Genomic DNA, 27,204 nt, shown 5'->3' with positions numbered 1-27,204 from the left:
CAACACTTCCCAAAACACTCTGATTTACTTGTGTACATATATAAATAAAAATAAAAGCGAGTTGCCCTTTATGTATTTTAGGATATGCATCCATTTCCTGGTGCTGCATGGAAAGACTAAGCCAGTTTACATAGCACATTAAAACTAAATTATTGATTTGATTACATAATATTTATGCGCAATATGTGTTCATGGGGCAGCACGGTGACATGGTGGTTAGCACTGTTGCCGCACAGCAAGAAGGTCCTGAGTTCAATTCCACCATCAGGCCGGGGTCTTTCTGTGTGGAGTTTGCATGTTCTCCCCGTGTTTGCGTGGGTTCTCTCCGGGTACTCCGGCTTCCTCCCACCGTCCAAAGACATGCAGCTTGTGGGGATAGGTTAATTGATTAATCCAAATTGTCACTAGGTGTGAATGTGCGAGTGTGAATGGTTGTCTGTCCCTATGTGTTAGCCCTGCGACAGACTGGCGACCTGTCCAGGGTGTACCCCGCCTTTCGCCCTATGACAGCTGGGATAGGCTCCAGCGCCCCCCGCGACCCTGAAAAGGATAAGCGGAAGCGAATGGCTGGATGTGTTCATGAGGAAAATGAACACACTAATAGGATTTTTAAAAATCTATGTATTGCAAAACAGATGGTCATCAGACTGATAAATCTGCTTTTACAAAAGTAATAATATTTCACTAATTTCACCGTTTTTTGTTTGTTTGAAATACAGAAAGAAAACCCACATAAAAATAATGTCTGATGCACATTTATAATATAAATTACTACAATCCCTTGATTGGTAGCAATGGGTCAAGTAGCTAATTGAGTTTATAAGCCTGATACTGATTAAAATTGATCATGTATAATAAAATTTTTAAAGGCAATCACTCAGGAATGGTGCCACTCCTCGTGGTAGCATGAATGATGAAATTTCACCTTTATCATATTTTGACCAACAACCAAACAACTTTGGCAGAATAACATGTTTGAATCAAGTTAAATAAATAAAAGAATAAAATGAAAGTCAAGGTTTGTTTCAAAATAATTCAAATTAATCCAATGAAATCATCATGTCTTTTAAAACCATAAAATAAAGATGAGGTTGAGCAGGTCAGAGCTGTTTGCGTGCACAGGGAAAAAAAATGCTGGGAACCATGTCTCTATTTTATCCCCAAACTGGAGACAGCAATTACAAGAGAGAAATCACTCTCTAAATGAATTATACAAAAATATGGGACAGCCATGGCAGTTCAGGAATGTTAAATTGAAATACAACAGAGAATTATACGTCAAATATGGTTGCCCCACATTCCTCTTATAAGCCAAACAGGAAATGAACCAGCAGAACTGTTGCACAGGTTCAGCTGGGTAGTGATAAACATAGCTATATGCATTAATTGTAGTAAAAATGCTGATAAACGTACTTGTAATTCCATCAGTTAGACATATCCATAATATATACTATATAATACTAGCATGGATTTTATTAACATAAGATTATACACGATTGATGGGAAAAAAAACAACTTATTTTGTTATGGCTCTCTTTCTACCATTTACACATAAGTCTCCTACCTCTTTGAGCACGAGGTTTCCATCCTTGTTATGGTTGGGTTCAATATTGAATATGTTGCTATTAAGATTTTGAATGGTAAATATGGGCTCCTTGTTCTGAATCTCATCTTTATCCACCAATTCCAGAATCCCAATCGTCTCATCCACCTTGTGGTTTTCTGGAACGTTCAGATCATATTTTGCTGTGGATGGAAAACACACACTAATTAAGACTGAATATTTCTGTTGATTCTGTACAATTTGATAATGTAATGCTTCTAATGGTTCTAAAACCTGACTGATGATAATCTCTTCTTTTTAAGCATCTCTTTATCATTACTGTAAATGCTCATAAAACTGTTCCTTACTTCTGGTAAAAGAAGCAATGTTGTCATTGATGTCAGTTATCTTAATAGTGACCGAGGTGGTGGCTGTGCTGCCAGAGGCCAATCCTCTCATGTCCTGAGCTTTAACCACCACCACATACTCCTCCCTGGTTTCCCGGTCCAAAGTGTTTATCTTGCAGCTGATCACACCTGCAGAGGGACAGAGAAAGAGCGAGACATTTGGAGAGGGTGTTATCTTTCAGGTCAACTCTGACTCATATTACAGTAAAAATAGCTTGAAACCCTCAAGTGATCCTAAATTAATTTGCCAGGATGAAAAAAGGCCGCTAAAGCATGGCAAACATGGTGGGTACCACTGGAGTCAGCCTACCTGTGATGCTGTCGATTTCAAAGGCTGAAATGTCTCCATGGGTCAAAGAGTACCTGAGTTCTGCATTAGCAGTGGTGGGGTCGTCTGCATCAGTAGCTTTCACCTCAACCACTATTCTTCCTAGAAGAAGGAAATAATATACATGTATGATAGAAATCCTCATAGTAAATAGCTGATCATGTTTAAGTGTATGTGTTTTGCAGATGTCAAATGGTTAATGCTTCATGACTAAGTGCCAACACTGTAATTAAAGTCACCGACTTGTGTTTTTCACAGCGAGATGTACTAATGATTGTGACAGGTGTGAGCATAATGTTTCGTTTTGCTTAGGATTTTCACACTTCAGTCTATTTTGAATCTGTCTCATTACCCCTGTTTAGCAGATGCCACATGCATACTTAAAAAAAATAATGTTTAGCAACTCTGAAAATTGTGTTTCTGTACCTTTTCTTTCTGAGTTTGGGTTCCTTCCTTAACATTAACCACTACTTGAGAGTGTGATGCCTCATTATACTTCAACTGGAATTCTACATTGTAGATTATAACCGAAAACCCCTATTAACTCTACACCACAACCTTCCTTGCCATTCAGCCATTGTAGGCTGCGTTAACCTCATGTGTGGTTACAGTTCTCAGGAGGTGCACGTGGAAGGCTACAATCTAGGGTTAAGAGGGGTTTCCAGTTACATCGTAGGTTTCCACTGCACAGTTAAGGCACGAGGCAGTACAGATAAACGTAAATGCATGAACATCTTTTTTAACCTGAAATAAGCTGCTGGCAATTCCTTCTACAAAAAAAAAAAAAAAAATCCTTGATAATACTTACCTATTCTAGACCTCTCCTCAATGGATCCATTGTATGATTGAGTGAAAACAGGAGTGTTGTCATTGATATCTGTCACCTGGACAACAAATTCTCCAGGGTTTTCTATTCGGTTGCCATATGCATCTGACATCATAGCAGTCAAATGGTAAGCATTCTTCTTTTCTCTGTCCAGAGATTTGGTGACAAACAGGTCTCCTTTATTATCCACGATGAAGATGTCGTTTGCTCCCTCACCTTCTATTTTAAAAACCCCACCTGGGTTACTCTTGTCTGACTTGAGCTGAGAAAGAAAGAAAATAGACCTTTTAATAAATTACTGCAAATAAACTATTCTGAAGAAAAAAAAAAATTCAGATATGCATGAAAGAGATTCTCAGCAACAGATAGTGCCCCAGATTCACTTTGGATGTTATAGCTTCAACCTGAGGGGGCGTGGCAAAATACCAAAATGCTTTCTCATAGACAGCCATGGCAAGGAGAATGCTGTTTTTGACTCTGAGGTGAAAATACTAATATTAATATACCCGTCCTATCTTGAGCGGAGTCACAACAGGTTTCTCCTCTTCTACATAGAGAGAGTTCCAGATCCAGCCTCTTTTTTGCCGGAACAGCACAGGATGGGATTCCTTTTTGACAATGTCAGCTGGGCCGAGATTCTCTCTTTCTACCCCAGGAAGTCCAGAGTCTTGAGCAGTGATGACGGTCAAGGCCATAGTGGCCATAAGTCCTGTGGTCCACTGCTGGAGCCAAGCCATCATCTGGACAGAAGAGGATAGGATCAAGAAGAGAGAGGAATGAGAGGAAGAGGGGGTAAAAGAATAAAGATGAAAGAAGGAAGAGGCAAGACAGGAGTAAAGGATGCAGAAAGGAACATTGGGGTAGTAGAAAAGAGAGAAGAGAGAGGGACCAGAAAGGAACAGAGAGAGGATCACATTAAAACCACTTATCAGCTACGGACAGACCCCTTCACTGTGCACGGGTGAGACTTAGAGTGAAGGCCAAGGACTCTCTGTCCTCCCCTTACAGTCAGCTACTGAGCTCGAGGTCTAGCTATCATTTAGGACCAGGGCTCTTAAAGCTTTTCATCCTGGGACTCCAATGAAACATTTAGCCCCTCATCATGGGACCTGGAATGAAAGCACATCACCACTGTGGTCATATGGGGATCTATTAAACATAGGCTTGTGACCTATTTTAGGTCTTGACCCACTGGTGTAGTGCGAGAGAGCGGCACAGACAGAGAAAGAGAGACTGACAGAGATGCTACAACCACTTACGATGTCTGTCTTAATCAGCCATTAGAAAGGCCACTTTCCATAAAGGGACTTTTTGACATTTGGATTTCTGGATTTTCTTTCTGGATTTTCTTTGTTCTTTTTCAATATAAGGTAGCTCGGGTTTTGTATTCAAAGTTGAATAATTCCGGCAACTCATCCAACAGCTGTAGAGACATAATACTCAAAGCCAAAAAGTTAGCCAACATCATTATTATTCATCAAAAATGTTTGTACAAAGCAACTATAATTAATATTAGAGATGGCACGATACCACTTTTTTATGTCCGATACCAATACCGATATCATAAATCTGGATATCTGCCGATACCGATATGAATCCGATATAGTGTAGTTTTTAATCAATAAAACAGTTTTTTTTAAATATCTTGCTGCATTTCATATAAGTTCATACTCAAGTTTAAAAAACAAACAAACACTAAAGCTATTCTGTTATACTTGTATGCAAAAAATACACTGCACCCAAAATATTTCATAGTTCAGCAATACTGATCAATCTAATGAACTTAAACCTACACCATCCTCCCTATTCTGGTATTTTAAAGAGTACTTAGCGGAAATATTAAGCAACCTAACTAATAGGGTTGCAAGCTCCCAGCAAAAAAAAAAAAATAGGGAACCACCCCCCACCCTCCGCCTCCTGATGCTTAATCGCGGTAATCAACTTTAATTTAATGCACGTGTAAAAAAAAAAATGCACAGAAATCAATTATTTTTCCACAATAATTAAATAGATTCAACATCTTTCTTCAACAAAATTGCAGACAGCACAGATGGTACCTTCCCAAAGGAAAAAGTACTATAGCTTACTAGGGTATATATTAGACTTAACAGTTACTATATACAGTAATGGACTTCTATACATTTTACATCAGATCAAAACTTTGGGTGTAAGATTCAGATAATTATTTATTAAAAGCTACACATTTTAAATGAGAATAAGAAAGAAAAGTATTTCTTTGTATCCCCACTTTTCCCTGTTAATGCCCTATCGGCCCCCCTGGCTATACTTTGCTAGACCCGCCCCTGCACAGTTACCAGCTGTCAGCTAAGTAGAAAAGGATCCTGGTGTAGAAAGTAATATTAAATACATTCTAACAATAGCCTATCAAGCTTAAACATGCTGCTGTTGTTTAGCCGCTGGTTTCCTCTTTCTGGTGCAAAGTAGGCCAAAAACAAACAAGAGAGACCTGAGTTGCGACAGAAAAGCCGATCAGCTGATCATTGATCAGTTTCATGATTGAAGTAGCAGCAGGAGAGGGAGGGGGAGAGAGAGGCACTCGCTCCATATATGGGTTGTTAAGCTTCACGTGGGAACACTTTACAAACATTCAGAGATGAACTTACACACTTGCTTTACTTCCCTCTGGGATAACTTTCTCGGAGATGAAATGCTGCTTCAAATGCTCAACCAGACCGCTGACAGGTCTCACATACCACAGCCGCTCTATCACATGACATACTGCTCCTATGTGCTAAGGTTATGAGCCATGAGTTACGCCATGTCGCAAGTTTTGTGAGGTGCTTTCGTGATATTTAATAGATCGGATTACATTTTTTTTATTTTTCTCCGATATTCGATCCAGTAATTTAGGTCAGTATCGGACTGATAATAATATTGGATCGATCCATCTCTAATTAATATATATGAGATTTTGCATTGCAATTCATTCTGATGCATGAAAGTTAATCATGCTGCTAGTGTAGTTAAAAATATAAAAACAATGGGATTAAAGACATTCATAATACACTGCACGGAAAAGACTGACGCAACCTTCAGATCTAAAAAGTTAAACTAATGCAGAAAAGCCTTAAACCTGCATTATTTCTCATTCCCAGCAGGGGCAAGTGCTCTGGTTGTGAAAAGACAATTCTATAGAAGTCAACAAGAAAACACTCTCACTTGATTTTTGACTTCAGTGGGCATTATCCTGATGTCTTTACTGTATGGTCCCAATTGTTTTGCATCTTCTTTATTCCAGAATGACATTAATATTTAAATGATGGTTCCTTTCAAAGTTAGATAAGCGAAAAAGCAGGATATGAAGTAGGGACTGGCTACCTTGTAACTGACAAGTCACTACACTATGAGAGTGCAAACCCTCACTCATCGCTTCTGATTTCAGTCGAGCGATATTACCAGTATTAACTGATATTGACCATTTTACATACCTCAGCTTTTTTCCAACACTTGTAAGTCTTACTGTTTTCTTACATTTCCCACCACTTCACTCATAGATTGCATCATAAACCATTGATGTGGTGTGTACTGTAACACATGCAAGCGATTCGCATTTACCTTGACCCAAGCTATCTAATCATGAACAACAGCAATCATTGGATTCATTTATATCAAATTCAAAATTGCTTCCATTTATCGTAAAAACTTGGGCCCAACTGGCACCTCGTTTGATTTATGGCTTTTGACTGATTACAAGTTGGAAGGCGTTTCAGTGCGTTGCATCACTTCTTCCTGCGTGCAAGGCATTTAACACCATTTAACAAAAATGAAAGTGTATGTGGTACACAAACACCAGCAGTGCAGCAAATCTTCACTTTTGTTGCCAGTCTTTCTTATACTGTTTCACCCTCTCTGTCTGTGTTTGTCTTCCCCATCGTTCTTGTCTCCCCCCACTGGGCCCTATCTAATAAAGCAGAAATGCCAGGGAAATAATCTTCAAAACACTTTAGTCTATATGCACTCTGTACTTCAGTAGATATTTCAGCACAGCCCCTCGCCATCCCAGCAGAGATTAGTGCATCTTATTGTCTTCCAGCCATTAGCAGCAGGGAGGAAGAAAGCAAGATTATGATGAAGGGATTATACTGGCACAAAGTCTCCTCACTCTAATGGTCTAATCTCATATTCTGCTGACCTCCCATGACCTCTTCACACTGCTCCCCACAAATGGCCTTTAGTTGACGTCCCTTTGTTTGGGTTTTATTTTTTTCTCTTGTGCTTTCTTTCTTTAGTTTCCTTTCAGGACTAAATTAATTAAACAGAAGTGCATTGTGTTCTATTGCAGTCTAACAGAGACTTGAGTGAACATCTGAGCACCATGTTCATAAAAGTGCATTTGTGCAGCGCTAATAAATATTTGTTTTTCCTGGCTGTGGATCCCCATACGTCTGTCCCCATGGGCAGGTAATAAACACAGTGTGATCAAAATGAAATTAAAAGTTAATACCACTGAGAAATAATGTTGCCTCCAAATACTTTAATTTCACTTGCTATTAACCTTCTTTTGCTTTATGATTTTTGTTACCTTTAAGTAGCTTCAGCATCTGTTTTCCATAACACTGTTATTCTATCTTCTAAGTAAACATTTTTTTTTATTACTTTTACTATTACTTTAAAGCAGTAATCCAAGGATTTGGTGATTTGATTTGATAAAATTACTATTTGTGTCGCTACATTTAAATTTTCCTGTGAGGGCAGTTTTAAATCTATCAGGCAACCTACATTTACCTTATTGGAAATGTCCCTCAATCATCAATCACATAGGCTGATGATAAGCACCTGTAAACACCTAAAGTTAGAAACACTGATGGATGGGTAAATGTGACATCAGAGGATACAAGGGAGAGTGTGAGATAGAGGCAAATGATCCGCTGGTGTGACCCTTGTCAGGATCAGCCCCCAAAAATGAGGAAGACTTTGATCTTCGGGTTCAGGCAGCTGTGGCAAGTAGCTGTCTGTTAGGCATCACCTTTTCTAATTTGAATTACTAAAGTGTTCATTTTTTGTTTGCGGACAAGTCAGCATCTTCCGGGCAAATTATGGGAAACCATGGCAACGACAAGCATGGCAAAGCTGCCAAGGAGGTCTCTGTGAAGCACCTTAAACCCCTTTGAGACCAATTTTATTGCTAGCGACAGCCAAAAGCTTCTACCTTCCACTTGCCAAATGGTCACAGAAAACAGTCCTTTGGGCTCTAGACCTGCGTGAATGGAGCTTTAGCAACTGATTTAAAAGCAAATGCCAGCAATCTCCAGTATCCACTTTCAGTCAGTCAGGTCTAGACACTGGTTGCTTCAGGTTTCTAGACCTGTGGTAACTGAAAATGAATTTTGCACTAATTAGCAAGTATGTGTGTGTTTGTCTGTGGAATGCAGCCCTACAGTCTATTACTGTAGCTTGCCAATCAAGCTTGTTAGCTGATAACAGCAACCCATTCCAAGTAGGATCACTTCTGGCTCCAACATGACAAATATGCCAGCCTTGAGGTTTTGAAACATCGGTTTGGGCCACAAACCAATAAATGATGCACGGCTGCTACAGCTGTCTCTTATGTAGAGTTGACAAGAAAAAAATGTAAATGATGATCATGAGGAGAAGAGTCTGAACCTATCAAATATTGCCCCTTTTTTATTTTCATGCAATACATTACATCTCAAAGTTTATCTTAATTATATTTCAGGGGTGAGTGTGATGTCACAATGCCGATCTGTAAATGGATGACAAGGTGATTTATTTCCCATTCATTCCGCTCCTTATTCATTTTTTTTCCTCTGAAAAACTGGAAAAAAAATAATAATATGCATTTGGTCCCTTCAAACATTTACATCTTCAGTAAATCATATATTAACAGTACATTTCTAATCACTGTATCACCTTTGTTTAGTTTGTCAGCTTCTATGCTTCTTCTTGACATAATCTGAACAAAGAAAGCAATCACACTTTCTGTTGCCTTTAAAACAAAGAACTGTACTCACTAAACTTGCCTTACCCTAAATTTGAAGAAGAATGTTAGCCAAGACTAAAGCTAAAATAAATACAATTACATTAAAACAAAATAAAATAACTCAAAACAAAATTATTTGAGAGTTAATCAAACTCATTAAACCTCCCTAAATTTCACAAACACCATAAATGAAGCAATTTAACATATAAAACATATGCAGGAAAACCTCTTAGGTGACCAAACCTGTGATTTGTCCCATAGCTGCTTAAGAGGACTGCGACTCATTCAGTGTATTTTGATGGCAAAATGAGCTACTTAACTATTAGAATTTTTACTTAAACAATTGTTGACTTCATTTATGTTATTCCTGAGCAATAGAGTTGAAATAAGCACTAAAAAAAATTAAAGAATTGCTTCACCTTAGTCTCAGCAGCAGCAGGGGACTTTTTAAACTGACAACTCAAACATTAATGGAATTGTGAAGGGTAAATCCCCACCTTAGTTCATAATTTAGTGAGTACTTAAAAGTAAAAGACCGAATCAGAGATTGGCATTATTTTGATTCCTGTGATTCACACCTACTTGTTCATTTTGTGAGTTGTATGTTTAGCCAATATAAACTAATATACCACAAATATAAAGGAGTTTAATAATTAATTACTAATAACCATTAATCATTATTACCTTTATAACATTTCCACCTTAGAATGTTGACCAGCAGTTAGAATGCTGCCCTTTATTTTATTTATTTATTTATTTATTTATTTATTTAAGTGTCTCCACAGTGTAATAATTTACACATTTGCTTAACAACCGAATGATCCCCAATTCAGTCATGGAAGGAAACACAAGTCCCCTGGATTGTGTCAGGAAAGGCATTCTGTATAAAAATCTCCCAGATCAAATATGTGGAGCTTCACACTGTGGCAACTAAAAGTAGCTTCAGATGAATAACAATAATTGTTTGACAAAGCTGAACTTTAGCTGTGATTGCATACTGAAAAAAGAAAGATAAAAGTCAAATATCTCACCATCACAACTAACTTTTACACAGAAATGTCACACGTACATTCACAGTTATTTCTGACAGAGAAAAAATCTGTTGGGGGCGTTTTCCCCAAAGGGGCTTTTTTTTTTTTGAAACAGCAATTCCTCCTTCTCTTTATCAGCAAACAGGAAGTGTAAACACAATGCCTTCTGGGAAATGCTGTCGGGTCTACTAATGTGGGGTCATCATTAGTAAGTGGACACACCCTTCCTGGGATTCATTCCTGCTGCTGACTGTACATTTGTCTCAGTTTCAGACTCAGTGTCTCACTGTGTTTGACTAACATTTTGTATTTTGTGTCATTCCTTTTTTAGTTTCCCCATCTCTTTCTGCCCGTTGACACCTCGCTGCCTCTCTTCCCTCCACGTCTTCTTTCTTTTCTTTTCTCTGACAGTGCTTTCAATACATTTTTCCTCTTAAAAGTCTCCACTTGTGGCTTGTTGTATCTCTCAAGGTGAAAGATGCATGTTGTTTTCATACAGTCTATTTCTGTCCCTGTCTATCATTCCTTCTCCCTTTTCCTTTTCTCACCTTTTTTCTCCCCCTTTCCTTTTCTCCACCCCCATACTCTCTCTGTCTCACCTTAAAAGCAGATCTATATGGAAGCCTGTTTCCGCCACTAAAAAAAAAAAAAAAGCTAGTATCCATAACTCGAAATTTCGAGTTATTTTCTCGAAATTTCGAGTTATTATCTCGAAATTTCGAGAAATATAACTCGAATTTTCGAGTTACTTTTCTCAAAATTTCGAGTTAGCTCTGCCAATCAAAAATATACGTGAATGAGGTCGCTTTCTTGTTACCCGGAAGCATATGGCGCAGGACCGCGCACTCAAAAACGGATCCCAACAAATTAAAGTATGTTTGCTGATAGTAACACCATGTGATTCAGCTAATAACACAGGGATTTCATCATTTGTGAAGCCAGGCTGAAAACACTCAGCAATCTGTGCATTCACGACTGGATGTAATACCGGTAGCTTAGCTGTAGCATTTGTAGCTGAGGGCTTCAGCTTCCGGGTAACATGGAAATGACGTCATTCACGTAGATTACTGATTGGCAGCGCTAACTCGAAATTTCGAGTTGCTTTTCTCAAAATTTTGAGTTAATATGTCGAAATTTCGAGATAATAACTCGAAATTTCGAGAAAATAACTCGAAATTTTGAGTTATGGATCCTTTTTTTTTTTTTTTAGTGGCGGAAACGGGCTTCCATAGATCTAGCACCTTATAAGAACCCAGATAAATAAACACACCAGTGCACCCAGTTTACCCAAGTTCACCCCTTTTTTATAGTTTAACTCAAGTTTTTTTAATTCTTTGAATTAAAAATGTAAAAACAGACATGCAGATTGATGTATGAAAAGTTACAGGAGTTTTCAGTTTAAGTGTATGTTTGTTTGTTTTTTTAAATACATGACAGTATATATATAAGCTTATATAATAATCACTTTGTAAACTGCAAGTGTCAGACACACAAATCTCACTTGAGGATTATACAAAGTTATTTATGGCATCATTTATCAAAGGCATCTTTCGGAGCTATGAAGAATAAATAACATTCAGGAATATCTGTAATTACATCTGTACATTGTCCGCAGGCAAGTGAGTGTGTGTGAGTGTGACAGAGGAGCAGAAACAGACAGACTCAGAGACACAGTTGTCATTCTCCGGGATGTTTTGTGACTGGCAGACAGATCTGACCTAGTTCTTCAGTCTACCAAAGGCTAAAGCACAGAAGCGAGTCAACAAGACTTCATAATCCTAGCGGTCGCTGAAGGGTATTTGAAGTTCACGTTGAAGTCCTGTTGTCGCGTCTGTGTTTTTGAAGATGGAAATATAATTTGATTTAATCCTTTCTCACTATGGTGGGACAAGAAATCTGTCTTTCCTTCAGTCTGTCATTCAGCATATCTTGACACTTGGTGGATTTGAGTCAATGACTTTTTCTCACAAAGAAATTCAGGCAGATTTGGATTTGCAAGAAGTTAATTACACTTACCAAGTTTACTTCTACTTTTTCCTAACTTTGTTTTTGACTTATCCTAAACCAAAAGTTTTAATTAAGGGTGCCACAGTGGTAGGATGTCTCCGCGACTCAAAACACCACCTCTAATGGGCAGGAAATCTGAAGACAAATCTTAACCTAATAACTCATAACTAAATAACTAAAACATTTAAAATGACTAAAATAAAAATGTGTCCATTCAAGTTTAACTAGTTCCAACGCTCTAAAATCACATCACTTTTTTTAGTTGTTAAAACCAATCTGGTCTTGAGAAGTGGCATCTGTTCCTCCAGTATTAAATTGACAAAGTAAGATCCTTGATGATGATGATTCCTTTCAGATTCTTTTTGCCATAATATAATAATAATATGTCTATAGATGAAATTGTAACTAATTTATGATTTCAATATGCATAACTTGAGCATATAAAATCAATATTCAGTAACATCTGTCCAATGCTTGTGTTGAAGCAAAAGATCTCAACAACAAATCACCACATAGACATCATATCTTTGCTGTGGATAATCATCATCTGTACCTTTAATTAAAATAAAACTAAACGTTTGTGTGCAAAAGCGGGATCATGTAAGTGGCATTTACATGATAATCTATTAAAGTTATCAGCTGGTTTATTTAACATGGAGGTTGTCGTAAAATGGAGCAGGTTTAGTATGAGATTTGCTTGGACTCCAGATCACGACCAAGTTGTTGATTCTTTTGAACAAATTCTCATAGCTGAGAGCTGGCGAAAAGCAAAGCAGAGCTGGAACCATTTTAATGAATTCTATCTCACTTTAGTGCTATTATTGATCACATTTAAATTCATGTCTTTATCTGTTCTGTCTTCCCCAAGTTTGGATATTTTAATCATATTTTGTACATTAAATAACAAATTATACATGCAAAGGGACACTAGTTTCTTTTTAATGAACACATCACCATCAGTCTTTAGGTTGTGTTACACAAATATCAGTGTTTGGCACTATTTAGCTTTTTTAGCCGTTTTTGTCACCTTAAAATCAGGAGGTTGTTTATTTGTGGGCAGTAGGAATGCAGAGTGATTTCACAGTCTCAGATCTGTGATCTTCGCCTATTGAATAGTGTAGTGTGTGTTGTAGAGATTAAAACAGGTTTAATCACAGAGCAGCTTCTAACAATCTGTCTGCCAGAAAGTCACACCAGGAGTCATTCACACACACACACACATGCACACACAGCGTCCTCGCTGACACAGTCACTGGGTCACATCAGACAAATCCCATTTCCATACAGTGAATTGGTTATGACTGATGTTGGCCAGCTTATAAGCGATGGTGATAACAAACAGTCATTTGAAAGTAATTTAAAGCCTCAAGTCTTATCCTCATTGGTTTGGACTCAGCTGTCAGCCCCTCTGCTGAAGGCAAATTTTGCAACTACAGCGCTACATAGCAGATAAACAAAATAAATGAGTCTAAATACTGGACTTATGAGTTTCCTTTCATATTAAACATAATTTAAATGACCAAAAATACTATGAGCAATATTTATAATCTAATTATTTCTCAAAAATCGAGCTTCATCTCCAGTAAATACTCCATAACTCTAAGTGGTGCTGACTGAATGTAAAAACAATAAATACATGAATGCTGATTTGCCAGATCAGATCAGTTTGCTGCACTGGAAAGCTTTTAATTCCCCACAGTGGGCATAGTAGTGTGGGAGCTGGAGACCAGTTGGATTATTCCTCACTTTTATTCTTAATTTTATTGATGGCATTTTCCTATTAATCAGTTTCTCAAGCGATCACAAAAAAAAGAAACAAAAACATTTTAAAAAAATCTGAAGTAACAAATGACATTGTGGAGATACACAATGGAATAAGGTCTACTGTGTAAAACAAAGAATACAGGTCAGTCCCTTTAAGTAAAACCTTAACTGGGTCTTTCAGTAGTAATCAGTAACTTCAGCTGAGCTAACATCGCCACAGCTGGACAGCTTGTCAACCACACTGACATATCTGAATGAATGAACGGCTCTAATCATGAATCTTGTGTGTTTGTGTGTGTGTGTGTGTGTGTGTGTGTGTGTGTGTGTGTGTGTGTGTGTGTGTGTGTGTGTGTGTGTGTGTGTGTGGGAGGGTGAAGTCTCCCAGATGGCACCCAAAGGATTTCTCTCTCCAGGAATTAGACCACTGGGTTTAGTTGCATCAACGGCTTTCAATGTAACAAACAAATCAAATCACTTCTATCACTTTGAGCCATAGATCCAGAGTACTACAAAACAACTGTTCCCATATATACAGGGCATATATGCAGGTACACAGAAACACTTTGTCTGTGTAGTGATAGCCACAGGCAACTACAGCACACTCTGAATAACCTAATAGAAATTAAAATTTTACTGTAAGGTGTTATTTTCTCTATCCTTTCATGTACAGTTTGGCTTGAAAGGTTGATAAGAGGGAGCCTAAACTCACTATAACGCAAGGAAGTCTTCAGCTCACAAATTGACACCACTCAACTGACAAGAGCTACGCTACCTTTTAATATTAGATGTGCGTCATACTTTGTTTCATCAATATTTAATCGCAAATGAACTTGACATCAGCTTGACAGTTAAGTTTTTTTTTCATTGTTTAACTCCTCAAAATTGAATAACTGAAGACCACCCGGTGAACTGAGATTGGTTCTAAATTTTTCCTGCTGTGTCTCCGGATCATCCTGTATTGTTTTAATGGTTTAATGGTTATAACCTCTTGTCTCCAGGAATGACAGTCCAGCCTCTGGGGGGGAGAACAGCACTCAATTACAGCATTCAAATCTACACAGAGCTGTCCGAGATCATTGGCACAGCATATGTGAACAGTGACGGGGGCTGACAGCATGTCCTTAAAAGGGGTTATAACCATCATTTTCAGTTATTTCTGTACCTTCTTGGAGGCAGTTTTACAAGTATTCATGAGCATTTCACCCTGGAGTGAATGGGAAAGTAGCCTGTAGCGTTTTAAAGGGATCTGGGCTACATTTTTCTGGGTACGCTGCAGTGCACTGCTTTTCAATCAGAAAGAACTGCTTCACACTTTCCATTTGCTGAACATGAAAGCGCACACCCTTCACCAACTCACATTCTCATTATTCAGGTACAGACACACACGTATATAACACACATGCACAGTATTTTTCTTTCCAAGACATAAAAAGAGAACTTACCAGTCAAACTGAAGTCGAAGCCAGGCAGAACTGCTGTTCAGATCTTTGTCGAGGTATAAAATGAAGCCCAAATCCTTCAACGTGTTCACTTGCTCAGACTTGAGTTATGCTTTATTAATTTCGCAGGTAGAAATCAGTGGTTGGTGGGTGGTCATGAGCTCAACAGAGGCAAAAACCACCTACTGATACGACTACTTCTTTTCCTCTCTCGTACTCCTTTTTTTTCCCCCTGATGTAGAATGAGAGCAGCAGGTGTACAAGCAGGGATTTCTCTCTTTGTTAGATTTTTACTAGGCTTCTGTACAAATCCCTTCCTGGACTGCCAGAGAGATAAGAAAGTCTGTGATGATGAAAAATGGGTTGATGCCTCTTAAGTTGTATCCCAGAGATGGATTTCCAAAGAAAAACTGAGAATCAAATATAAAAAAAACCCCACTCATCAGATAATTATCAGTTTTTACTCAAGTGGGTATTACAGTTGTCTCTTAGTTAGTAAGATTTTTATCAAAAAAGTAAAAGCTCCAGCTACTCCAACAGTGGAGTTTTTACCCCAAAATGTCTTTGTCACCCTCTTTCTCTTCTCAGGTTGTCGAGGTTTTTCCGCAGGTGTGAATCCAACAGGTTTCGAGTCTCTCTTGTTCTCTTTTCCTCTCTCCCCTCTGATGTGGTTTTCTCATCCAAGACCCAAAAATGGTGAACCACAGCTGTCTGACCGCAGTCCTCTCTCACACAGGTCACTGCCCACTTCCTCTTCCTGTTATTCTGGTCAGTGTTGTCCGCTGGTGCTCCCAGCTACTGCTCCTTTTCCTGTCCTGGAGGGGAAAACAGAAAGAGATGGAGGTATGGGGAGGTATTGGTGGATTGGTGAAAAGACAGAAAAAAAGGGAGAGAGCAAGAGAAGCAGAGAGGGAGTGCATATGTCAAAACAGCTCAAAAACACTAGGAGAGGCAGAGAAAGCAGCCGGCTCATGTTCATGAAGCAGATGGAGTGAGTGTGTGAGATAGGAGAAGGGAGGGAGGGTGATGGAGAGTAAGGTGAGAGAGGCGTTACTTCTCGGTCCTTCTCAGAGAGCGGGAGAGCGACGGGGAGTGGGGGAGAGATTTATTATTCATGTGTGTGAGATAAGGATTAAGTTAAACAGGTTATTGGGGATAATCCTTAGAGATTTCCCCACATGAGGCTAGTAAATATTTCAGAGGGCTGACTTTGTGTGTGTGTGTGTGTGTGTGTGTGTGTGTGTGTATGTGTGTGTGAGTGTATCTGACAGAGAGATGTCGTCTAAGCTGGAAAATGAGATGAGAGGGACGCCTTGCCACACGCACGCACGCACACTCACACACTCCTTATCTTACTCCCCCCGTCTCTTCGGGGGTGAGTTGTTCGTCAGTAATTTGGCGAATTGGACAGGAAAGCCGGCTGTGTGTTTTTAAATTGAAACCTCTCCTGTGGCAATAGCAGTCCAGCCTTTCTTTTTCACTCCCATCTCACCCTCCCTCCCTCTCTCTGTCATCTTTTTCTCATTCTCCCCGTTTGCTCTGTCTCTTGTTTCTTTTATATTTTATTTTGCAGTTTCAGCTCAGTTCTACATAAAATATTGTCATTTCATCTGGGAGCAGCTTTTCCAGACATCATACATCAACATTTACTTTAAATCTACTTTATGTAGTACTTGTGTATGTACAGTCTCTCTCTTGCTCTCAGTTCTCTGATCTGATTAGTGAGGGCAATACTGTTATTTTTTTCTCTCTAGACACAGTCCAAACTTTAAGACAAAAGGACTGTTTGTCATTGCTTTTCAAATAAGAAACAGACGGCCTTCACAAAAACAATGCAAGCTTCTTCTAATCAGGAACTTCTTTAATTAATGAAGGATTTTCTGTGAAGCCTGTGCTGTGTATGTTCTATACAAGAGGATTACAGACTTTATAAAACAGACAAATGTCATGTATGAGGCCGCACCTCACAAAGCAGCCCCACCCACAGCCCTAATTTAAGTTTTTTTCACTATGCAAACACAATGAAAAATCTGCTAGTTTCTCTGTATTGCTAAAACTGACTTCAGCACTGCATGAAGCACAGCAACAGTGCAAAAAGCTCGAGGAGAAAAGAAGTGCAGAGGTGTGAGATGGCTAAAATCTGACCAATCAAAATGATGGAAGCACAAATTTCTGGCCATTTAATTTGCAGTGTGAATACCTTGTGTGTGCAGTTTTTTCCACTCCATTATCGAAATGGAGGATGAAGGGGTCTTGCACTATTATAAAAACGTCATGCTGCCTTTGCATTCGAGAGTCTTGTCTGCTCTGTTCAGTATTCTTGTTCCACCCTGGTGAACCACCCTTCCTAAGTGTTTTCTTGTTTCTGACCAAGTAACATCTACCTTCAGGGAAAATCTTTCACCCGCTTCACTCCTTCTCTGTCGGAAAATGACTGTGCGTGTGTGTGTGTGTGTGTGTGTGTGTAGGTGTGTGTGTGTGTGTGTGTGGGAGAGAGAGAGATAGAAAGACTGTCATTTTAAAAAGATAAGAAATAAGAAACTAGTGACTTGAATGGCAGCTGCACATCAGGGGGAACAAAGAAAGCTTGAACGATGGTGTTTGAAAATGTGTCGTTTTTTATTTGTTAGTCCATCGTTAGATTTAATGAAAATTAAGATTGCATCCTTTACATTGTGTGCAACATTTAATGACATTTGCATGCTCACATCATAACCACTGTTAAATCTAAAAAGACACTCTTTAAATCACCCATTAATTGGGCTCAGTTTTACAGAGCAGAGGCAGTGATGTATGCGAATAAAGGCAACAAGCGCAGAAATAAGAGGAAGATTTTTTCCTCATGTTGGCTGTCTGTTTTCTTTCAGTAAACAAGGTGACATGTACAAGACTGAGGGTTGTCTCAAGAACAAACAAACAAAATGTCACAAATATGATGGAAACTCTCTTGTTTACACATCTCTTTCCCTCTACCCCTCAGTGTATCTCTGTCATTCTGTCTTTTCAAAAATCCTCATGCTCTTGGCCTACTTTCCTAAATAACACTTTGGCACTAAAAATTGCATCCTCGTTCCACTCATGACATGTAAGGAAACGGGCGATATTCCCCCACTAGTGGTTTGACTGGAAGAAGACCATTGGGGGCTGAACATCAAGGAGCACTGAGAGGGAAGAAAGAGAAGGATGAGCAAGAGAGGAATATGTCTAACATGACAGATGTTTCTTAAATAGTGTCTATGTGCCTAGAGGGTCCACTTTCATCATTAACACATATAATGTTTTTCCTATAAATATAGATCCCTGTTGAAAACACTACCTCAAAGGTGGGTCCACACGACACAGGACTTTTCCTACTTATCTGTTCCAGTATGTTCCCACTGCTCATAACGATTAAAAGCAAGGTTCACAAAATATCATTCTTTTAAGGGTTCAGTTGCAGCTGACCTTTAAGCAAATTCAGCTTTTAAAAGTAAAAGTAAGTTGTTATAATTTCAGAGTAAATTATTGGCTTTTTAGTTTGTCCAGCTGACTCCCACAGGCTTCAACAAGGCATTTATTTTAAATGAAGATCCACCAGTTTTATTTTGACTTAGTTTTCAATAATAAATTAAAAGTTTGAAAGCCACGCTCGTACTGTAAGGAACCATATGTTTTTTCCCTTTAAATAATTTTTGTTTTTCAAAACTGCCAACAGGGACTTGGAAATTTTGACATGTTTGTTAATTTATAAGCAGAAGACTTATTTTTCTTTAGGAGAAAAACTGCTCACAACTGGGCTTGATTTACATCCGTGTAATTTTTGCACAAGGAATTCTGCTGCTTCATGACTCTGCGGCTACACCAACCATGTAACATATGCAGACCATTTATGAGACACATGCTACATGATTATGTTACTACCACAATAAGTGAAAGTGGTTACGCCGACATATGCACTGCTAAGATCTGCTCAGATAAACCAGTCTCTTGATTTTATTTTTATCTTTTACCTACACTAGCATTTGGTATTTAGCATTTTGCCAGTATCAGCGGTCACACCTCTCCTTAAATACTCTGCTGTCTCACTCGTTTTTTATTGTAAGCAAAGCATGCAACTCTGCTGTCATTATTATAGTGAAGGAGTCAGTCAGGAATAGCACTACATTTAGCACTTTAAGAAAACAGATCTTTCCATCAATACTACTGCAAATCCAGCATTAGTTCTTATCTGCTGGTTTGTTGGTTTGGTTCTGCTTGGTTTGGTCCAACCTCAACATACAGAAGCCTTGAGTTTGGGTCTCTGTTGGTTGTTCTGTTTGATCTTAATCTTGATTAATTTCTAGCTTTATTATTAATACTTTTGGAGTCTAGTTAGTGTGTCTCTGTTAGTTCTTTGTGTTTTCGTTGAGATTGCGGTGGGTTTTTTGTAGCATCCTGTTTTAGTTTTACTTGCTGACTGTCTTCCCTTTATTGCTTTCAGCAGCTCTTTATTAGTTTCATTTGCATTTAATTTACACTCCTATGTTAAAGCCCCCCATTAGTGTGTGTCTATAAATACTTCTATAATTCCTTTGTTCAGTTGTTCAGTATTGCATCATCCATTTAGCTGGGTATCTGCAGCAGTTTGTTCCTGAACTTGTGATCCTAGTGATTTTTGGATTTCTTAATTCCCTGGACTTTGCCTTTTCTGTTTTCTTGGAATAGAAGATTTTGGACTATGCATTTCTTTGACTTATTAGCAATAAATGTTTATTTTTGTACATCTTCCTCCTGCGCCCTGCTCTTGGGTACTCAAAAAAAACCAACCAACTACACTCGACATAGAAATCTATTGTCATGACAAGCTATGTCAAGCGGGCAAGAATGATGAAATCCATTTAAACACTGAAAAGAGACATAAAAATTAAGTCATTTTGTTAATGAGCAGTTTAGAAGATAAATGTCTGTATTTGTTAAGCTTTCTGTGCCTCAAATCTTTGGCTCATTCTCTAAAAGAGTGCATCTTCTTTTAAATTATAGTTCCCATTTATATTTTCTTTGTTGTTGTTTTGGACAGTTTTCATCTACTCTTGAGACAAGCATCATATTTTATCCTCCTCAACCCTTCATTATACGAAAAAACCATACTACAATGAATCACAACAAATTCCATTCCCTGCATTGTTATCTATAAGCACCAGGCAGCACATAGTTAGAAAAGCAACAGACTAGAGCATTGTAATCTGCCCATCTGCCCATCCAGTATATCAGAATATTACCTAATTATCACATAAAACTAAAATGATCACCTTACGCATTTATGCCTCCAACAGTCAGTTTAACTTCATGTCATTCTGGAAGACTGTCTAGAAGAGTTTAAAGCAATTTAATAGGTGGGCATCAAATCAGTATAAAATCAAATTTAAGTATAGTGTGAGAACAGTAACGGCATTGAATTCGATTTTTTCCAGAGAAGTGGACCTTTTATCATGTGGACATAAACTATCATCACATCATTATCATTATACATTTGCATGAAATTTCTTGAGGAAGGAAAAACGTGTTTGTGAGGTCACTTGACATTTGATTACTAATGTCTATTGAGGTTTTCCATATATATGACCACTTACCACATGAAGTCAACATGTAATCATGGTGAGAATATAAGATCAAGTGAATAAAGCACCAGTCACAGAAACCTAGAGACCAGTCGGTGACCCCTTGGCAACCATCTGTCGCTAGGGAAAAATGTGTATTCTGTAACTAGTCTGCAAAAACGTCCTTTTTCTGCTTTGGTCACAAGCAAATTGTTGCATACAAATTTTAAGTGGAACCAACTGGCTTGTCTATAAACACCAGTGAAACTGTTTATAGACAAGTGTGAAATATGAGAAAAATAATACACAAACTGGACCATAATGGTGAGCATTTGACTTTCAATTAAATATGCTTGTGAAACATGTGGGCTGAGGCAAAAGTCTTACTTTGAAGGCTAACCTCTATTTCTGCTTTGAGTTGAAATTTGTCCTAGTTTTACTATACTGCTCAGGAAGTAGTTAGAAGTATTTGCAGACAAACGTGAAAAAAACAAAACAAACATAGGCCACCATGCTAGCAACCAAGCGATCAATACGAGGTTTTCATTGTAGCACCTTCATTGCAACCAGTTTCACCCAGTGACAGCCAGCAAGCTCCAGGAACCACTGCTAAGTAGTTGGGCGATAGACGTTTCCTTACTGGTTGTAAGTATGTCCGATATCGTCGGGAACCAATCTCTGACACCACATGAGAAACCCCAACCGACTTCAATTTAAAAAAAAAAATCTTCTCTTGATGCATTACTGAGATTCCCTACCCCAGAGATACCTCATTTGCAAGAACAGGATGACCTTGATTGTTGACCTATTACCGTCTAATCACTTCATCATTGAATGCAAGTGTAAATTTCCATCAAACTTGAAGAAATCCCTTCAAGGTGTTCAACAGATATTGGTTTCAAGAGAATAAGGCAGGCAGAGTGAATTTTTATTATGCCTCTAGCCAAAGTTTTACTCTACTTCAAAATATGATATACACCTTTACGCTTTGCAGTTACTGTTAAAATGTATTTTTTACATAATTTTTTATTTTAAGATGAATTCATTGGGAAAAACTGCAGTTTCCTTATCTCTCCTCATCAAATTTTCACATTTTTATCTGATAAAGAGAATGATTACAACTCTTGTGACTGGAATGAGTCTTTCTTGCTGTCATTTGGCCAGTACTTGCATCATCAGATGTAGGATTTCAGGTTGTGAACAGAGCCTGCCAAGAAGATACAGAATATTGACAAGTGAAGTGGAGTATAAAGGCATGTCATAGGATGACAAAAGCATGGAGCTACAGTTGAAGAACTGTGAAGTAGTTACTTAAGTGATGAGAAGTCCTTCCTATCTCTTTAGTAAATAATTTGAATCCCATCCATATTGCTAACAAATACTTTGAAAATATATTTTCAGTGGAACAAGTTCTGAAAAGAACATTAAAAATCTTCATTGCACCAGTTAAAATGAAGCTAGAAAAAGATTTCTTACTGAAAAAAATAAAGATAAAAGTAATTCTATTCAAGTCAGGACACCAAGGTTAGATTTGTAACTTTAAGGAACTGAATGCGTAAATTGATTTGGAAATGTTTAACCTTGAAATCATCAGCCTTCAACTACTTTATTTTGTTGCAGATTACACTTTGTACATGCTAGAGTCTGTTAAATCCTCCGTGCTATACACCCACCTCACACCATGCCGAATAACAATGTTTCAATGCTTACTGCACAAGCTGATCACTAAATACATTTCAGCATGTAAATTCAGTCATGATCATTAGTCATGCTGCAACACATTTGTTAATCGCCTAACCACCACAAAAAGGCTGTTAGAAAAGCATTATGTAAATGGCTGTCAGTAAATTTCAGCATAGTGACTGAAATGGTTTAATGGTTGTACAGACCTCCTCGGTGTGTTATTGCATCAGATTCATTTCATGTGAAAAAGCTGCATATCTTTACTTTTAGATCATTCTTAGCAGCTGTTGTACATTTAGGTCAAACATACTGGGATGCGATTAGATGACCCTTCGTCCTGGCAAGCTTGTATTAGAGACTCATAGCCTCCATGTTTCTAGTCACCCACATTATGCACATCAGCCCTGATTTCCACTAAATGTTGTATTTTGGCTCTCGTTCCTAGAGCAAGTTGGGCAGAATTATCAAATGCCATGTCTGATGTTTCTTTCAAATCTCTACTTTTTCCCCCAAATCTTAGGTCCAAATATTTTAAATAATATAAACTGTAACTAATGCAGAGGAACCCCCCCCCACACACACACACATATTTACAGTAATATAAAGTTAGATCATCTACTACAAAGTAAACGGCTGCTTCCCATTTATAGTCAGTGTTGGCTTCATTTAGCCATCTTGATCCTTGTCTATTTTCAACCAACTATTTATGAACACAACACTCAACATAGATCATACACACACACACACACACGCACATAAAAAAAATCTTCTAAGCCACATTTAAAGACAACTTTTTTCACAAACCATCTTAGTTCTTACCAGCAATAAGTAAGATATGTTTCCACTGGGTGTTGGACTCTGCAAGACCTGCACTCTGTCACTAATTCTGTACATAATTATTATAAACAGGATTTCTAGGAGCAGCCAATGGGTGGAGAGTATTGGGTTAGATGGTTTCAGGAGCTTATTTCTGCGTTTTTTGCAGATAAATCACATCTTTTGGCTGGTTTGGGAGCACCTTGGTCTCACCAGAGGCTGGGGAGAAGGTCTGTGCATGTCCACTTAGACTGCTGCCCACAACACAGATCCCGGTGATATCATAAAACTGGTAACATTTTTAACAATTATTTTTGCTAGAAAAATAAATTTTCGAAAGCAGATTAAAAAGCTCATCTATATTGTTCTACCTGCCTGTAAGAGGAAGTAAAAACCTAACCATCCACAGGGAGAACATATAAAATCCACACACATGCAAAATAAAGTGTATCGTCTGTAAAACAAAGATATAATGGAGCTTCCAGTAAAAGAGCTCTTGTATGCCGATCCACCATATATCTTAAATATGTTATGGCTACAAGTGAAAAAAAAAAGATTTGTGGCCATAACATCATTTACTAGCTATCAAAACCCAAATTAGAGCCAAACAGACAAGTTACCCTTTTCTGCTTGGCTGCCTCAGGCAGACTGTGGGCATCTTGCTTCATCACCACAGACAGTTTTAAAACAGGTCAGACTGAGTTGCAGATGTATGATTTAGTGTTTGTGTCTGTATCTGAAAAGCTGAGGTATCTAACTCTCCCTCATGCTGTCAGTCAGCTGTGACTCTAAAGCTTGACACCTGTTCTTGATTTCTCATCACATTAACCTATAAAATTTAAGAACAGCAGTTAAAACAAGGATTGAAACCAGCCTGTTCTGCAAAGTGTACTAGTATCTAGTTTCCTGTTAAAAGATGCAGTATAATATTTGTTCCACTTTGCACTTAGAAGGAAAAACAGAGGAATTTTCTTTAAAATTTAAAGAAAAAAGTCCAGCCTTTAACCTGGAGACTGACTTGATTTGTATCTTTCACGTTATTTTTGAATTTACAGTAAAATCTAGAGAGCTTTTGTAATCTGAAAATGTTGTTAAAATGAAACCAGGGCAAACAAGGCCTCCCTCTCCTATGACCTCAGTTTAAAAAAAAAAGTCATTTCAGTTTTAACCAGCTTGAATTGTTACGACACACCAATCAAGAGAGATATATGTTAGGACATTAACCCCTCCTGTGTGCATGCGTGTGAAAATCTTTTGTGTTACTATACATGCGTCTAACATCATTTGTGTGTGTGTCTGTGTGTCTTTGTGTTGTGTAAATAGACAAGATCCCTGAGGACAAATGATGAGGAGATGATATCTTGTGAAGTGTGCCCTTTAAAAATAGCAGGGTCGCTGTCAACATTACTTGGCTCTGGATGAGCTCTTTGTTTCTGTGTCCATTTGTCCGTGTTTGTGTGTGTATTCCAAGATACCACAATGATCTTTGTGTGCGCTAATGCATGTTTATTCCTGCACTGTATCATTCTGTGTTTTCTGCATGTGTTCCGATGAGAAAAAGGATCTGTTTTCAGGCATGACTGATCACTGCATGCCCTTTGTGCATGTGTGTAATAATAAATATATGTGTGTGTTTGCAAAGAGGAATGAGGTGTATTCATCCAGAGCTCCTGTGTCTGATGTACATAGTAATGTGAAATACTGCCCCGGGGTGACTCAGGAAGAGAAATAATGGGATGGGGGGGTAATAAAAAAGGTAGATGAGGAGCCAAAAGAGCAATATAAAACAAACATGCTAAGTATTTATATTTGTATGTTAGCTACATGTAATTTAATGTTCCTCCATCCCTATTTTAATCCCCACAGTTTTTGACATAGCTTCTGTTATTATCGCCCCATTGCATTTAAATGTGAACAGAAAGAAAGTGTCACCTCTATAGGCTAAATCATACATAATCCCAAAAGCTCAAATGTAAAGCATCCACAACTCACATCATAGGTGTAGATTTAACATTTCTGTGGGGGTTGGGGGTGTGCATAAAAGACAAGATTTATGAATCAACTGTGAAGAAAAGGAAGGGTCTTTTTACTCACAAAACATAAATGATGAGCTCACATAACCAATCTTTTGTGGTAAACAACTGTGACAGAGGGAGTTTTGTGATCTTAGTCAGCAGCTGCAGCATTTCATCTGGTGTTGGCAGTTGATAATCAGGGAGGAGGCACACGGAAAAAAGGGTCGAAAGTCAGGTATTCAGACATCTTTCCATAAGTTTAGAATTGTTGCTGTTTGCAAACCAGCTTGTCAGATGGGTTCAATCATTACATGCTGACTGTCACATCTGGGGGAGTGAGCAACAGACAAAACACAAAAAGGCAGAGCAGAGCAAATTTATGCCTATATGTGTGTTAACTCAGTAGGTATAATAAAAACAAATAAAAACAAAAAGTCAAGAATATTTTTCCCCAGGACTCAGGAAATTGTGCCTGCAGCTCAAAAATGTATAGGGTGTTACCCCACCCAACCCCTCCTCCCGATGCTGAAATGAAGCTCAAGCCCATGACTGTCATTATTAATTATCTTATCTAATTCTGCATACATCAGGAGGGGAAAAAAACTAACCAAACAATGAAAGAATTTGATTTTTTTCTAATCAGTCACTAATGACATAGATGTGTGGCTGTATTAGCTGTCTGACAGTGCAAATTAAAGCTGCTTAAGTAAACAGCTTTATCTTAACACTGAATCAAATTATGTTATTTATGAATACAAAGCCAACAATTTAGCAGATAAAGATTTACAGGAAATCTGTGGCAATCATTTCTCTGAGGAGTAAATGAAAGCCAAATGTTGAAAGCTAATGTTGGACCTTCAGGGTTTGGTTGAAAAGATCCAAATCCAAAATCAGAGGCTGATAAGATAAAGTAAAAGTAGCCTTTTATTTAGGCTGAAGGAAAACGCTCAAAAAACAAAGAAAAGACGAAGAAAAATTCTAAACAAGAACACCGAGACAAACAGGTCAAACTAGGGAAACAAAAAGGTGATCTCACAAAAGCAATATCTACACAAAGACACACTGAAGGTAATCATGGGTAACAGAAACACCTGAAACCAATCAAGGATAAAAAAACAGGGGGACAGAGAACTGACAACACGATGACATAAAGGAGGCATCCAGCAAAACAGAACACACATTAAAGGAAATTAAAGCTACACAAAGAAACATGTTTAATCGTAGATTTTTTAAGACTCGTTAAACTAAAGTTCGTTACACCAAATAGACACAGAATATATTTAATTTTAAATAAAGTTCCTATAGTGGCATTTGAACCTTCCACCCCACCAATCCAACTGCCAAGAATATAAAGAAAAACAGCAATAAATATAAAAATGGGAAACAATAAAACAAACAGAGCAAACAAACAAAGCATAAAAAAGAAGCACCATATAATACCTCAAAATCCACAGTCCCAACGCTACCTTCACTGGGTGGCCTGAATCACATCTCCAAAATGAATAGCATTGTTGGTATTTGACTGTGACTTAGCCAGTTATTTGTTAAGCTGTTTGTTAAAAATGTTTCTGAGAGTAAAAGAGTAGCGTAACATCCTTGACCTAACAAAGTACTGATGCAAAATGATTCACTGGTAATAGGTGCTGCTGTGCTTCAGCTGCTTAAAAAAACAAAATTGGAAAACTGGAAACATGACAGCAACTGGCCTCAAACCAGGGTGTTACTTTCATGTTATCCAAAGAGATTAATATAAAAGAATCCATGTTATTTGGGGTATTTTAAAGCAGAAAAATGACCAAGCTTAGAAATATTTTCTTCCAGTTGATCT

General features: G+C 38.0%; 1 protein-coding gene across 1 annotated transcript in view; it reads right to left on the bottom strand.

Annotated features, from left to right (window-relative positions):
- cdh5 (cadherin 5) overlaps positions 1-27,204 on the bottom strand; it is a 69,477-nt gene that overhangs the window by 20,791 nt on the left and 21,482 nt on the right. Inside the window, exons 2-7 of the mRNA XM_085477082.1 lie at positions 15,311-16,122; positions 3,611-3,844; positions 3,087-3,366; positions 2,261-2,380; positions 1,912-2,079; positions 1,565-1,746 (exon numbers count right to left, since the gene is read on the bottom strand). Of these exons, the coding sequence (XP_085333208.1) occupies positions 1,565-1,746; positions 1,912-2,079; positions 2,261-2,380; positions 3,087-3,366; positions 3,611-3,844 (984 nt within the window). The 5' untranslated portion in view covers positions 15,311-16,122. The remainder of the gene's footprint in view (positions 1-1,564; positions 1,747-1,911; positions 2,080-2,260; positions 2,381-3,086; positions 3,367-3,610; positions 3,845-15,310; positions 16,123-27,204) is intronic.

This window comes from Copadichromis virginalis, linkage group LG13, assembly GCF_057382275.1.
Source record: "Copadichromis virginalis isolate Kocher_CV1m ecotype Utaka linkage group LG13, C_Virginalis_male_GT1.1, whole genome shotgun sequence".
NCBI lineage: Eukaryota > Metazoa > Chordata > Actinopteri > Cichliformes > Cichlidae > Copadichromis > Copadichromis virginalis.
Note: the sequence above shows the minus strand (reverse complement) of the source record. Positions and strands in the feature narration are given on the sequence as shown.